This window comes from Diadema setosum, chromosome 18, assembly GCF_964275005.1.
Source record: "Diadema setosum chromosome 18, eeDiaSeto1, whole genome shotgun sequence".
Classification (NCBI taxonomy): Eukaryota; Metazoa; Echinodermata; class Echinoidea; order Diadematoida; family Diadematidae; genus Diadema; species Diadema setosum.
Window position 1 is genome coordinate 6,955,670 of NC_092702.1, and position 14,274 is coordinate 6,969,943.

At 38.1% G+C, this 14,274-nt stretch overlaps 1 protein-coding gene across 1 annotated transcript; it reads right to left on the reverse strand.

The window, feature by feature from the left end:
* Positions 1-1,934: 1,934 nt before the first annotated feature.
* On the reverse strand, positions 1,935-13,957 carry LOC140242025 (4-hydroxy-2-oxoglutarate aldolase, mitochondrial-like). Its single transcript, XM_072321769.1, has 7 exons — positions 13,524-13,957; positions 12,533-12,661; positions 10,189-10,316; positions 9,692-9,826; positions 6,605-6,701; positions 5,051-5,184; positions 1,935-2,087 (listed from the first exon to the last, which is right to left on the reverse strand). Exons 1-7 carry the CDS (start codon positions 13,795-13,797, stop codon positions 1,935-1,937), a joined length of 1,050 nt encoding a protein of 349 aa, XP_072177870.1. The 5' UTR covers positions 13,798-13,957.
* Between the last annotated feature and the right edge of the window lie 317 nt (positions 13,958-14,274).

A 14,274-nucleotide genomic window follows, 5' to 3' on the forward strand; every position in this document is an offset into this window, starting at 1 on the left:
AGTGATCTCTATTACAGTGAAGATATGGATCTTGAAATGCTTAGAAAATAATATTCACATGACATCAATGGATACTGCAGGGCACTAGACATTTTGTGGCAGTTAAAACCTTCTTGGCAGGGTATGCAGCAATAAAACAAATCCTCTTCACACAAAAAAAGAAAAAAAAAAGATAAGTTTCGCAAAACAGAACAACAATTATAACTAGAGAAGCACTCTGAGAGCGCAGACCTCCGCCAAGCATGCAGCCCATTTCCACCCGCACTGATCTTGTTCTTCCATAGAGATCAGTGATTTCCACCCATACATACTGCATTGTGTGCTGAAAGCCGCCCGATTTCCCAATATAGAAGCCTTTGGTACGTCACAAACCCTCAGCTGCACCGCGCGCCTCGCCCTAGCAGAAACTAGAGCACGCACTTTAGTGCGCCCATGCAAACCTCAAATACGCGCAGCCTGAATTCCAAAGTTCATTGATCCTCCCTGCAAAAATATCAAAAATCCTTCATAAATTCCCCCAAAATTCTCGGATCACTACCAAAAGTTAATCGTTTGTTACTTGTGTCATTCTCAACCTTTCCTGCAAGTTTCATCCCAATCCGTTATTTTGCACACAGACAAACGAACGAACAAACGAACGAATTAACGAACTAACAAACAAACCAATGATAACGAAAACATAACCTCCCCCCTTGGCGGAGGTAATGATCAAAAGTGTAAAATATAAAGCAGTTTCAAAAGAGGCACATGAGCAGCTTTCAATCACATTGAGATGTGTTATGTCTCACATCCAAACATTACATTATGCAATATGTTGTCTGGAATTTGAGAAACAAGGTGAACACACACCATGAGATAAAGCCACTTATTATCATTTAGAAGTGCAATTCTTTCTAATGTCTACCATGATATTATATATCTAACATATTATGTATGTTTTGATGCGAATAAAAGAGTGCAAGGGCCATTTATCTCAATGGTGGAATGTCTAAAGATTGTGACACCAAATTTCAGTTTTGTTATTAATTCAGGTGACTCTCAATGGATGTACACAAAATACTATACCCTTGTGACATACAGAAATTGACATAAATGTAGATACATTGCAGATACGTAATTAGATTGTTGCCTAACAATGACATCTGTCTCGAACCAGTTTCACACACAGGAGATACGACCCATAAAACTGTGTGTTTTGAAAACCTTATCTTTCCAAACATACACAGTTTAATATACAACTTCTTTCCCTTTTTTTATCACAGATGTTTACAAAGTTGTGAACAATGTGTATTATCTTAACCTTGAAGGCTAAATATCTGCTATCAAATGATTTCATATCTATATAATATATATACACATACAAATGTATACAGGGGAGACAGAAAGACAGAGCAGGGAAAAGAAAAAGAGACAGAGAGAGAGAGAGAGAGAGACACACACACACACACACAGAGAATGTCATCCACTCTTTATGTTCAAGTTCATATTGTCCATACACAGTAGAATATCCAGCACACATTCTTTCACAATACCTGTACAAACAATTTGATTACAGTATATGCCAAATATTTCATGAAGATTTATTTTTGCAAATTTCGCAAGTAAAGAGCTATTCCTGAATTTAAAGACACGCAAAAATATTGACGCTTATCCAAATTTGAATGTGATGTGCACATATACAATTCTCTGTTTCCTATTGTACTCCATGATCGTGAATTCAACCACTAGCAAAATCATTGGGAAGTCCCGATTTGCAAAAATTTAGGCTCATACAATATAGAGTATGCATAAAGAGACATACAGTACCAAGATGTCATCATGAAAAGATGAAATGATGCACCAAAAATGGCCGGCAGTTTGGCAAAACTAAACCCCATCCTCTTCTAATGATTCAAACACAGGGAGAGAGTGGTGGGTGGGGGACCTCATCATGCCTAAGGGATGAAGCCATTGTCAGTGAAGTCTTTCTTCATCGCCGCGGTAACATCCTCTGAGAGGGGCACAAGTGGTGAGCGGGTGGGGCCACCATAGAATCCAAACCAGTCCATGGCAGTCTTCAGGCCGGGGATGCCATATTTCCTTGTCACCTACAAGATGGAAGAAGACATGGAATGAAGATATTTGGTAACACTTATTTCTACATGACAGAAAAACACTGCTGGTGATGATGACAACAGCATGTTCCTTATCTTTCATATTCGAGATGAAATTATGATAATAATGCTCATTTGATAAAACAGCAATAATGATACATGCAATAGTAAGGAGGAGAAGAAGAATTACACAGCAAATGAAAATGAGACTATTAAAAAGATATGTCTCGACAAGCAGACAAAAGGCACTGTTGTCAAATTTCATGCTTCATGCCAGCACAAAGCCTACATCACATACTAGCATATTCTGAGGACAATTCTGCCGTCTTTAATACTATGTACAACAATCTTTACAGAATCGGACTAGCAGGACAAATGTCTAACCAATTCAGCTGAGGATCTTTGTCACACATAGAGGAAAAATGCATCTAGCAATATCAGTATTTCATCTGCTCTCACATTTCTGTTTATAGTTCAGAGAAACCATAACTACAAAAGCCTCTCACTAAGCAATCTCAAAATCCTAAATGTTTTCAAATGACTTTGGGCAAAGTGGACTGGATAAAACCCAACTACAATTCTCAACGGATACCCTTCATTGAATCTGAAACATTACATCTTTATCTTCAAATGTGCAGAGGACACATGTTATATAAAGGTGATGTAGTGACACAGAAAACATGTATGACAGTCTATCTCTCAAATACAGCTACAGCAAATGATTGATTTGTCAAACCAATCCTCCCACATTTCTCCGACAGCCTTCAATCCCCCCAAACAAGATTCTTTTTAAAATTCACAAGTCAGCCAGCATTCATAAAATTAATAATATGTGAAATTATTGTCTCCTATAACACTGCAACGCAAATGCGTCACATATCATTTCCAAGGAGTTTAAATTGCTACAAACTTTTCTGTTGAAAAGGGATGATAATTTCTTCTCATTAAATCTATGCAGTTCATAAAACACGAATTCAATCATTCGCATAATTGTCTTGCACATCCCAGTTTGCGAAATATAGTGGCCAAACATGTGGCATATACAAAAATTCTTGCAAACACATCCTACAGCTACTCCTGTGTGCCGAACACCAGTACAGATAATGTTGCTGGAGTTCAAAAGGCAGTGAACAAAAGCCTCTTTGAAGTTGTACGTGTGTGTGTGCATGTGTGGGTGTGGGTATGTATGCGTGTGTATGTCTGCCTGTCTGTGTGTCTGTGTCTTTCAAAAACTAACATCAATCAACAAGCTTTTCCAAGGTCATAATTTGCCAAAGTGTCTTCCACTTTCATGATTGTTTGCTGACGAGCAGACTACAAAAGGTGTTAAACAAAAGGATGGCAGACCAGAACCAGCCTGTCACTTCAATGGTCTTCTATGATAGGATTAATTTCTCTGGCACAAAACAAAATCTCTTTTGCCTGACCCCCCTCCCCCCCCCCCACCCTCATTAAAAAAAAGAAGAAGAAAAGGATGAGATGAGCGGTTCCCCATGGACAATGGTTTATCACTGTAGACTTTTTCTTTCAATTTGTGAGAGTGTGGACGTGAAACAGGTAAAGCGGTCAGCACCTCAATTATTATAATAAACCTTGCAAGCCACGCTTCTTCATTGTCACTGATATTCAATCTCATTTCACATATTTGATGGACAAAATCTGTCTAATAAGAAGCAGGCCCGTCAAATTCCTTTCATGCACAACATGTCTGTCATAATGACGTCCTTCAAACACAAACTGATTATTTTTTCAAAAGGAATTGGATTTTTCATAGCATCCATGGTGTCATAATCCATATTCTTTCATCCTACAACAGATCACAAAAGATGGGGAAAAATACTACAATACCAGTACATGATTTACTGTTGAATCTTTCTCTATTGCAGTTCAAGTTTACCAGCAGATCTCCTAACAGTCTATATAATCATCTCAGTGAGTATATGAGGACGTTTCAGTAAGAAAAATCTGTTAAGCTCTTAATGCAGAAAGGGAAGCCTTTGTACGACATCAGTCATACAGACAAACCATTTACACATATCCGACATACAGAGAAACCATTTAAGCATATCAGACTTCTTTATTTCATTTAAAAATATCTTATACCTGAAGATAAAAGGCTTATACCCTCTCATCATTCATGGGTTATTGCTACACAATTTGAATGATGTATATGGGACATTCTTGTTAATTTAAACCAAAATTTTAGTGAATATCTATGCACAAGTCAATAAAAAACAGAGTTGACACTGAATTTTATATTTAACCCGTTGAGGATGAGTCCCGAGTACACTCAGGCAGGTGTCTATGGGAAATACATGTTGTAGCAAAATCAGTCTATCCTCAACAGGTTAAGTGGTTGTGACCAATACCATCATTCTATAACAAGCAGATGAAACTTCTCGATCCATGACTTTCTGATCTTTATGTCAAATTTTGATGAATCTTCTGATAATGTTTCCATTGTTTGATTATAAGATATGCTCTTTTTTACTGTAGTTACTATAATTTTTTCTTCTTAGCTGAAGTGGTTCAAGAGACAGAGTACAAATTCTCTTGCCGTAGCCTTTTAATTATTAGATACATATTGGTGATCCTTAAATTGGCAACATAGTAATCAAGACAGACAGTCCTGTTTCTCTCTAAAATTAACCAACTGTTGTGAAACTCTTTGCAATTTTGTGTGGAAAAATATACTTTTAACCAGTTCCATCTATCTTTCCATTTATCTTTTCTTATATACGACATGCACTGAAATTTAGAGGTGCCAAAAATAAGGAAGAAAAAAATCATCATTTTTTTCTTTCTTTGCTGCAAAATTTCCTAATGACCTACTAAACAGGTTTAAAACTTGTTGAGAACGAGTCCCTAGAATACTTGGACAAGTGCCTGTGGGAAATGCGTGTTGTAGCAAAATCAGTCCGTTCTCAACAGGTTTTATAGTGGATGGAGCGACTCACGCAGGCATTGGGAGCAATGAGGCGATGCTGAAGAGCCACTGCTTCTGCCATCTGCCCCGCCTTGAAGAGTTCATACACCTGGCAGGTCTCTCTTCCTAGCACATTGGCTACAGCACACACACCACCAACTGCACCTGTGGTGGAAGGAGCAAGACAAATCAAGTGTTATCGCACCAGTGGCGGAGATCCAGGGGGGAGCACACCAGGCGCACGCCCCTCCTATATTGTTTATTAAAGCAGAAATAAATAACAAGATAAAAATGAGGAGGGGTGCGTGCACCCCTCCCCCTTAATTTTGTAAAGGCACCCCTCTTTACAGAATTTATGGATCCGCCCCTGCACAGTCTACAAAACAAAACAAACCAAAACACAAACCGGCAAAAAAAAAAAGCCAAAATAAAACACAAAGCCTTCTGTTTACATGTGATCTTTCAGAAACATGTTCCACACATATCAAATACCATAATGTGTTTGTTTTTATGACTGAATGCAATATTAGATAACATTCCTTCTAGATACATGTACAGTATCTCACATGTGACCCTGCATCACAAAACCAAAAACCAGAAAGTCACTAGCAGAGCTGCCAACTTTTGTAAAAGCCTTTCAGTACTATGATGGCTGAAAATCAGTAATTTGCACCTTTTTTGAGTGAAAATCAGTAATCCTTAACAGTGTTATAGAATTTATCACAGACAATGATTTCTAAAATCAGTAATTTGCTTGTAACCTTCAGTATTCTTGTCCACTTTCAGTAGAAATTACTGAAAATCAGTACTAGTTGGCAGCTCTGCACTAGGCATGGATTTTAGTTATTATCAATAGGGTGGATTCTGAAAGAGAAGGCTCTAAGCTTATTGTATTTAATTATGTATGAGTCAATACAAATTGACTTTCCTATAACCAATCTGAATAATGGAAAGAATGTACACACACTGGAAAAGTGTTAACTGAGAAAAGAGGCTTTGAAGTTTAGGGTCTATTCAAGTGTTCTATCTCACCAAGCTGTGCTCTTAATAGCAATGAAAAGGACAATAAACAGGATGTAAAACCACAGTCACAATCACATGTAAGGACTATCAGATTAAGCTGAAAATCTGCAAGCTCAATTTATAGCACATTCCATTCATGACTACCGGTAATCCTAACTTTCACAGCAGTAGCATTATGTTTTCACATGTTATTTGAGTACATTAGCCATGGTGTGTACAAACAGGTACCAATGGCACATGTACACAGTGTATGTACAGTGTACGTATCAAGAGTATTGCAATAAGCCAGTTTATGATAAGCTCATACTATGCACAATTCCAAAAAGCATACATGTATTTCATTTTTTTTTTTCTCTGATGGTTTGGTATTTCACTACTTTTCAAACCCAACTCCTCAATCTCACATACTGTTACATTGGGGTAGAGGTCAGGTTAACAAGAGCAACAACACACACACACACACACAAACAACAACAAACAAACAAACAAACAAACATAAAAACAGAACACAAGCACACACATGTGCAACAAAACTGCGATGCTATTTACAGTAGCCACTCACCAACAGTCAGGGCTGGCAAAAGGAAGCCGCCAGATCCAGCCAGGACCTGGAAGTCCTGTCCCTTGGTCTTATGGACCAGTAGACCAATCTTTGACACCTACAACAAACAAGATGGCAGATATCAACTGGTGGTTACATATATCCATTCCATGTTACTGTTTATAACGAACACGTCACACCAAGACTTAAGTTGCAATGCATCAAGTTGCCTTACAATATTGTCGTCATGTACATTGTAGCAATGAAGCTTGAAGAACTTCCTTCAAACACACTCTGTTATTTTTGTATTCACAATAAAGTTTTGTTATTTGTTAAGTACTGACCTTTGCTGCACAAGAAATTCAATAGATTTTGCCTCAGATACTAGTGTACCCCTTCAATACCAATGCGAATAAGACTTGATGGAATAATCTTTTTTTTTTTTTTAGAAATAACTTTGGAAAAGCAATTTTAAAATGATGCAACTTTAACCCTTGGCCTTTGACCCCTGATTTCCATCAGACTTTGTCCAAAAGCCAATCAATGCACTGTTCAGAACACTCACACCATTAGTTATGCACAAGGTTTACAGGTCCAATGACAATAAAGTAACAATCGACCCACTGCAGGTACCTGGTAAAAAGATAAAATAAAGTAAAAACATTTTTAAAAAAATTTACAAAAAAAAAATTGTGTCTGACATTTGACCTCTGATCTATGCTGAAATCAAACACTTTCAATGTCATGTCATAGTTTACACTGGCACCTTGAGTGATAATGAGCACCTTGGCACCTTGAGCTGGCAGAAAATGTTCAATTTACTGTGAAACCAGATACAATGTACATTCACATATTCACCTTCACATATTACATATATATGTAATACACACAGTCAGAAAAAACATTTTATACCAAATGAAACAAAAACTAAAGTTCTTACAAATACATATTATTGTGTACATAATAGATGTTACAAATCACATGGAAAACTGTTACTGACTAAATGAATCCTACAAAATCAGACAAATTTTCTAAAATGACAGGAACAACAACCCCAATGAGGTTCACGATTCCTTCCACGGTACATTGTGCTTACAATGTACATCCACTTCAATGAGCATACAACTTATACAATCAAAGTCTCTTTCATACCCGGTTGATTTGAAAGCATTCATGGCTGACAATGGCGTGAGTGTAACTCCACTTCCAATGCATCAGAGCTCCATGATGAGTCATTTTGGTTTGCTTAGAGCAACATGCACTTGTGCACAAATGAGTCATCATTCAAACAGTACGGCTACATAATGAGATAGACAATTTGTCCGATTATATAGGGAAAAAGGATTTATTACAATACGTTAAATTTTATATGCGTACTACAGATCTTCATAATCAGCCATTTTTGGTTTGCTCACAGCAACATTAACTTGTGCACTGACAGCAATCATTCCTGTAGTGTTGTCAACATTTCTGAACAGGCAAGATACTGCAAAACCAGGAATGCTTACATGCATTTTAAATCCACAAATTTCACGAGAGCCAAGATTTGCATTATTATAATGCTCGCAAAAGTTCGTCTCTACGTTGTATGCATTGAAAGCCACCGACAAATGCCGTCACCTCCAATTCGCAAAAAATGTCATTCCATGAAAATATCTTGCTTTGCAGTTCTAATATGCAAAGAGAATGCTAGTGATCTAAATGTATACAAGCCTACAGGGGGTCTCATGCATGAACAAACGCAACAAAGCGAAGTCAAACACACTAGGTCTTGCTCGGCACAGAGACATAAATGAAACACATTCACTTGACATTTTTTTTTTCCCCCTCAACAAGGCAGAAGGCATGTTGAGGCTGCTATGAGATACAGAATGAAGACCATGTCCCTACCAGCGCTGCCTCTTAAAATATGCAATGCTTCCACTGAATTTCACATTCTGACCCCAAAATCTAAATGAGGGCTCCACATAAATGACAATGGAGTCATTCTTGCTTCTGATTCTGATGAAATATTCACACCCCACATTGTGCTATAGCTATAAGACAGTGAGAAATAAATTACCGCGTACCTAGGGGGTACATGTTGCACAGCACGCATCCATTTTCTTAGGTTAGCATAGTTTACACTAATTACAGCAATGCTTAATAGCATGCTGACTCCTTCGTTTCCATGGCTTTGACCCATCCATTTTGCGGCAAAAACACTTTGCCTGGCAGTCCCTTTTAAGGACCACCATGTAACACTATCTCTCAAATGGATATGTGGGACTAGTATGAGAGTCTTTTGTCACCAACTCACATCCTGTCAGTAACACCAGCTTTGGCTCTGTGAGAAACTGTTTTTCCTAGCTGCACATTGCTTAAAATATTACACATCATTGGTTTTTTTTTTCTCTGCTTTCTTTTTGTTTTCATAAGATTTTGAAAAGTCAATTTTAAAATTTCAAAATGTTTTCAAGATGTTGTAAATGTAATCCTATGGTCATGTTTTACATAAGTGAAGATAATCACATTGGCTACATGTAGCTGGTTCATGCCAAAATATCACAACTATTAATACAACAATTTTAATCACATACACACACAAATCAGATAAACAGAACAAATAACCCACTGCAAAGCAGAGTAACTACCACTGGTAAACAACAACACCTACATTTGTAACATGGTATACACACATCACTGATGTGCATGTTTACTGGCAATTACAGTAATTTTTGCTTTGTTTTGTTTTGTTTTGTTTTAATTATCATTTTTGGTTTTTTGGTTTGTTTGCTGTTGTTGTGTGCTTTTTTCGTTTTTTGTTTTTTTCTGTTCAGTGGAAGTAGATATGCATATATCTATATTCACTTGTGGCCTCAAAGGAAATTCACTTGCGAAAGAATTTTGGCACACCAATAGAACACATGCATATTTTATTTTTGAATGTCTTTGGAGAGACCGCACAGTAAAATTGGAGTTTGGCTAGTTACATTTTTTTTTTTTAACAGTACTGAGCTGTTGTTCTTTATGGCGTTATCTGGTAAATACATACAAAACTTGTCAGCTCTACACGGTTTTAGGCCATTAGGTTAATTTTAAGTCCAAGTATCATCTGAGTTAACTTACATCCCCTCCACTGTCCTTCATGCCGATGACGTTGGGATGTGCACTCATCGTGACAGCCACTTCCACCGGTAGCTCTATGCCAGTGTTCGCGGGTACGCTGTAGAGAATGACTGGAATGGGGCTTGAATCCGCAACCTGGAGGGGCGGAAACGAGGAATACACTTGTAGAGTAAAAACTGTGCAGCAACAACATCCAGACATCTTTAAATGTGTGGAACCAGGATTGTTAAAAAAAGGGGGTTGGGGGGTTGGGAGCCCTCATGCATCCTTTCCTCATTGACAATGGAGGACATCATCAAAAGTTTAAACTGGTCACTGTAGCAGCAATCTGTGACTACAGAATGTTTGCTATCGTTCCTTCTGATCAGTGTGAAATAGTACACTCAAGATTCTACTCTTCACTCACATTAAAAATATGTAGTTCCATAAGTTTTAAAAATACAGTAGGTAATGATTATTTTTAATTAAATGTTTTATTTGCACAAGCACAGAATTACCCTCGTGAAGTGCTGCAGCATTGAAGCATTATTCATGCTGCCCTTGTAGAAGCACGGCGTAACGACCAGCGCTGCATCCGCTCCAGCATCACCCATTCGTTGAGTCATCTCTATCGTGTCACGGGTAGCTGAAGAAAACGAAAGAGATGTTGGTGTCATTAATAATCTAGCAGACCAGTGAATGGGCTTTCTATTTTCTTCTAGGCCATTCACATGGATGCAAGGGATGAAAATCATTAACATCAGACGGTACACCGGGCCCGTTGCATAAATCTTACCGTTGAATTTCAATGGTAACTACCGTCAAAATTAGGCATCACAGCCAATCAGCATCAAGGATTATAAAATTTACCGCTAATTTGAAGACTTACCGCTAGAAAGGAACGGTAAGTCCAGCGGGAAGGGTTTTATGCAACAGGGCCCAGCAAGTGGCCAGATATTTTGAATATACAATGTACATCCAAACTCATCAGTACAACATGGGGTTTGTTGATAGGACGTGTTGGTAGGTAGGATAAAATATTTCCTGTATTTACTTAGATACAGGAATTTCATTATTATATGTGTAATTTAAGGACAACAATGAAATGATCAAGATGGACCTCAATTTGATTAATGCACTGCATACACTCCACAACTTTAGCAGTGTACTTTAATACTCGAATACATTTTGCACTTATTATACAACCGTTGCATACAATATCAATGACTTTTGTCATAATGTTTGAGAACATATTTTCATCAAATGGGCGATGTTTCAGAGGTCACTTTAAAGTATACTGCCCCTGGAGCAATGTACATCTCTGATAAGTTTCATGGTACACATGTATTTCATCAGTCACAAAATGCTGATAACCTTTCATATTCACTTGAAGAAAACAGTATATGAAATAAGATATCTTACATTCTACTTAATGAACAACATAAAACCTTGTTTGTTTGTTTGTTTGTTTGTTTGTTTGTTTGTTTGTTTTTTGTGGCTAACCCCTTGCGGATGAGCTGATTTCGATATAACATGCATTTCCCATAGACACCTGCCCGAGAATACTCGAGACTGGTCTGCAATCGGTTAAGGGTACAAACATAGAACATGAAATGTGCATTTTTTATTTTTATTTCTATTAATGTAATTTTTATTTTTGCAAATGCATGACCAGTATAAAGCTTTTTTCATATCTGCGACAAAATCTTCCCCCTCAAAAAGAGTGTTAAGAAAAGATGATAAAATTACATGATCATCATTTCATTTACAGAAGCTAATTCTTGTAAATGTAATTTTTATAATGTTCTTATTCAATTCTCAAAAGCCCTATTGGCATGGGCTACTAATTACTACTACTACTACTACTACTACTACTACTACTACTACTACTCCTACTACTACTACAACACACACAGAAAAAAATTAAATTGACAAAACAAATAATACTCAATTCTGCACAATGTGCACAACTGATGCACTCCTTATCTCAATACATTGAATATTTGCCCCATTATAATAAGAAAAAACAGTAAAGAAAAAAACAACTACAGCTGTACATTTTCTAATCTTCTCTTGCTCTTGCTATACAGCAATACATTATTTTCAGGGGCTCTTTACATTACTTTTACAAACTTTTATGGTCTTTTTGCTATTCTGTTTCTTTCATTCATCTGTTCCTTCTTTTCATCAACCCCATATTCATGTGCTGACACAGCACAGAGTGCTCAATTAACTTATAACACACTTCTTCAATAATCCACAAACTTTGTGCACAATCCAGATACTCAAACCTAAAAGAAACAACAACAATGAAACAGCAAAGCTTGAAAAAAATAAAGGCTTGTATTTAAAAAAAAAGGGGGGAAAAAAGCTTTTACAATAACATTCTACGGAGAACTTTGGTAAAAAACTTCTAGAAAATTTTGTACTATCACCATAGATGGTTGGTCAATAGACATTACATCTCAGAAATGCATGAGGAAAAATTAAACCTTTATGTACCCACTTAGCTGGTAGTTTGCGAAGCAAGTTTACTGACAATCAGATCTGCCCCCTAGATTTGGCATTCACATGACTTGGAAAAAGTAATCATGGTGTGACAGTGTGACAGTGTCTGGCAAGAAAACAGCCCATTATGCTGCTTCAAATAGATAAAAGTAAGCATCTGGAGATCCAAATCAACTGTTTCAGCAATTTTGGCTTATTCTACATTTGAAGAGTACTTGTTTTGATCATGTCTTCAAAAATTGTTTTTGAGAAAACTATGTATCAAAGTCATCTTGAATTCCTAACTTTAATGTGACACATGATTGGGAAGTACACGGCAGAGATACTACTATTGTCTTAACCATGCATTCTTACATTCACATCCGGACCCCGCCACGACCAGCTTGTCAGTTGGTACAGCTTCGCGAGCTTTGGCGACCATCTCCACTCTCTCTTCCTTGGTTAGGTATGCATACTCGCCATTTGATCCCTGTACCACATAGCCTGTAGCGTAGGTTCAATCAAATTCAAATCCACACAAAATGAATGTCGAAAGCAAGACTGGAGTCGTCTGCTACGTGGGGTATGCATAGATAGGACTTGATTTTTGTGGTTGCTCACAGATGTTTAAAATCCATTTATTACAAGCAAAAAAAATATATCCACAAAATTCTACAATGAACATAACAATACATTAAAATGTACTAAAGCCTATAGACTAGATAAATAGGTCCTATCTGATAGCAGATAGTGATAGTGATGGCCGTGTCATGACCTAGCCATTAAATGTACGGCTACGTTAAACTCAGTACTTGAGCTTAGTTAGGTTAGTAACTGGTTGACCGAAAGATCGGTCTGTATCTGGTCGTCGGGGATATGTTCTGCTGAGACTGCATCTGGCTTCACAGATCCCCTCCTATAAGATGGAGGAGAGCGATAACGTCAAAATTGCCAAAAAAAAATCAAGACTCTTCCGGACAGACAGACAGGGGCGAGACGGATCTTTCTGTCCAAGTAGAACTCTAATGGCTGTTATTTTCAACTTCCTAGTATTTAGTAACTCCAGATACATGACAAAAACGTAACTTAACAACACTCACAACAGTCCATCTTGAATTTCATACATCATAATGTTTTCACACTATTTTTTTTTTCTGGTCTGTTGGCAGTAAGGCAAAATTATGTGTCCCTCCCTCAATTCGAGACAAAAACTCTCTCATCAGAGCGGATTTAAGGTACCGGGGTAATCAAAATTAGCTTGAATTTAACCCCGGGGCGCTCCGTGTACACAGTTTTATATAAAATTTACTGTGCTGGTTGCAGTTAGCTTGAATTATGAATTGTGATATCCGACAAAGTCGCCCACCTCTGAATGGAAACGCGTGCCATTTGTCGAGATTATTTCGAAGGTAGTCGTATCGTATATTTTCGTCCTTGTCAAACGGAGTGGCTATTGGAGGCAAGATGCCGCTGAGGTCGAGTTTCGGTCCCGCCGACATGACGGTGCGTATACTGCGGCAAGCAAGCCCAGCAGCAGCAGTGAGGCAGGGCGTCTGCAGGGGACGACGACGCGTTGATAGCGGAGACACGGCGGGCAAATGCCTCGCGATACACATAGGATTTGCGCGCCCACATATCATGCTGGCCGTTGTGCAGTGCAGGTACAGGTCTGGCGGACAATAAAGGAAATATTGATATTCTGTTAAACTCTCGCTGTTCAAATGAAATGCTGGAGAGCCACGAACCAATGACAGATCTATTTCGGCCCAGGGTTGGGCTGAACGAGAGGACCACGACTGGTTCCAGCGTCGTGTCAAAGTGGAGCGGGAGGTCACAGGAGCTGCAAGGCCCTAGGACAGTACGGTCTTCCTTGCGTGATCATGTGACAGAGTCAGCTGACCAGTGAACCCAAACAGGGTAATCCCCGAGGATCAGCTCATCAAATGGCTGCGTTCGTTTTGCAACGAAGTGTGTAACATGATGATTGTTTTGAGGTGACATACTGTTGGAGATACTTCCGAAAGACTCAAATGCATACAGACGCTCTCACGTATGAATTTTGCAGACATACATTATACATGCGTAAATACACATCTCTGAAACCATACGTGCCCACA

Bases quoted from the DNA above. Each gene is read 5' to 3' on its own strand.
- LOC140242025 (XM_072321769.1), bottom strand. From the start codon at position 13,797: ATGATATGTGGGCGCGCAAATCCTATGTGTATCGCGAGGCATTTGCCC. The intron at 5,185-6,604 runs GTGAGTGGCTAC...CTTCCACCACAG, and splicing joins TTTGCCAGCCCTGACTGTTG to GTGCAGTTGGTGGTGTGTGT. The intron at 2,088-5,050 runs GTGAGTCGCTCC...TCCATCTTGTAG, and splicing joins TCATTGCTCCCAATGCCTGC to GTGACAAGGAAATATGGCAT.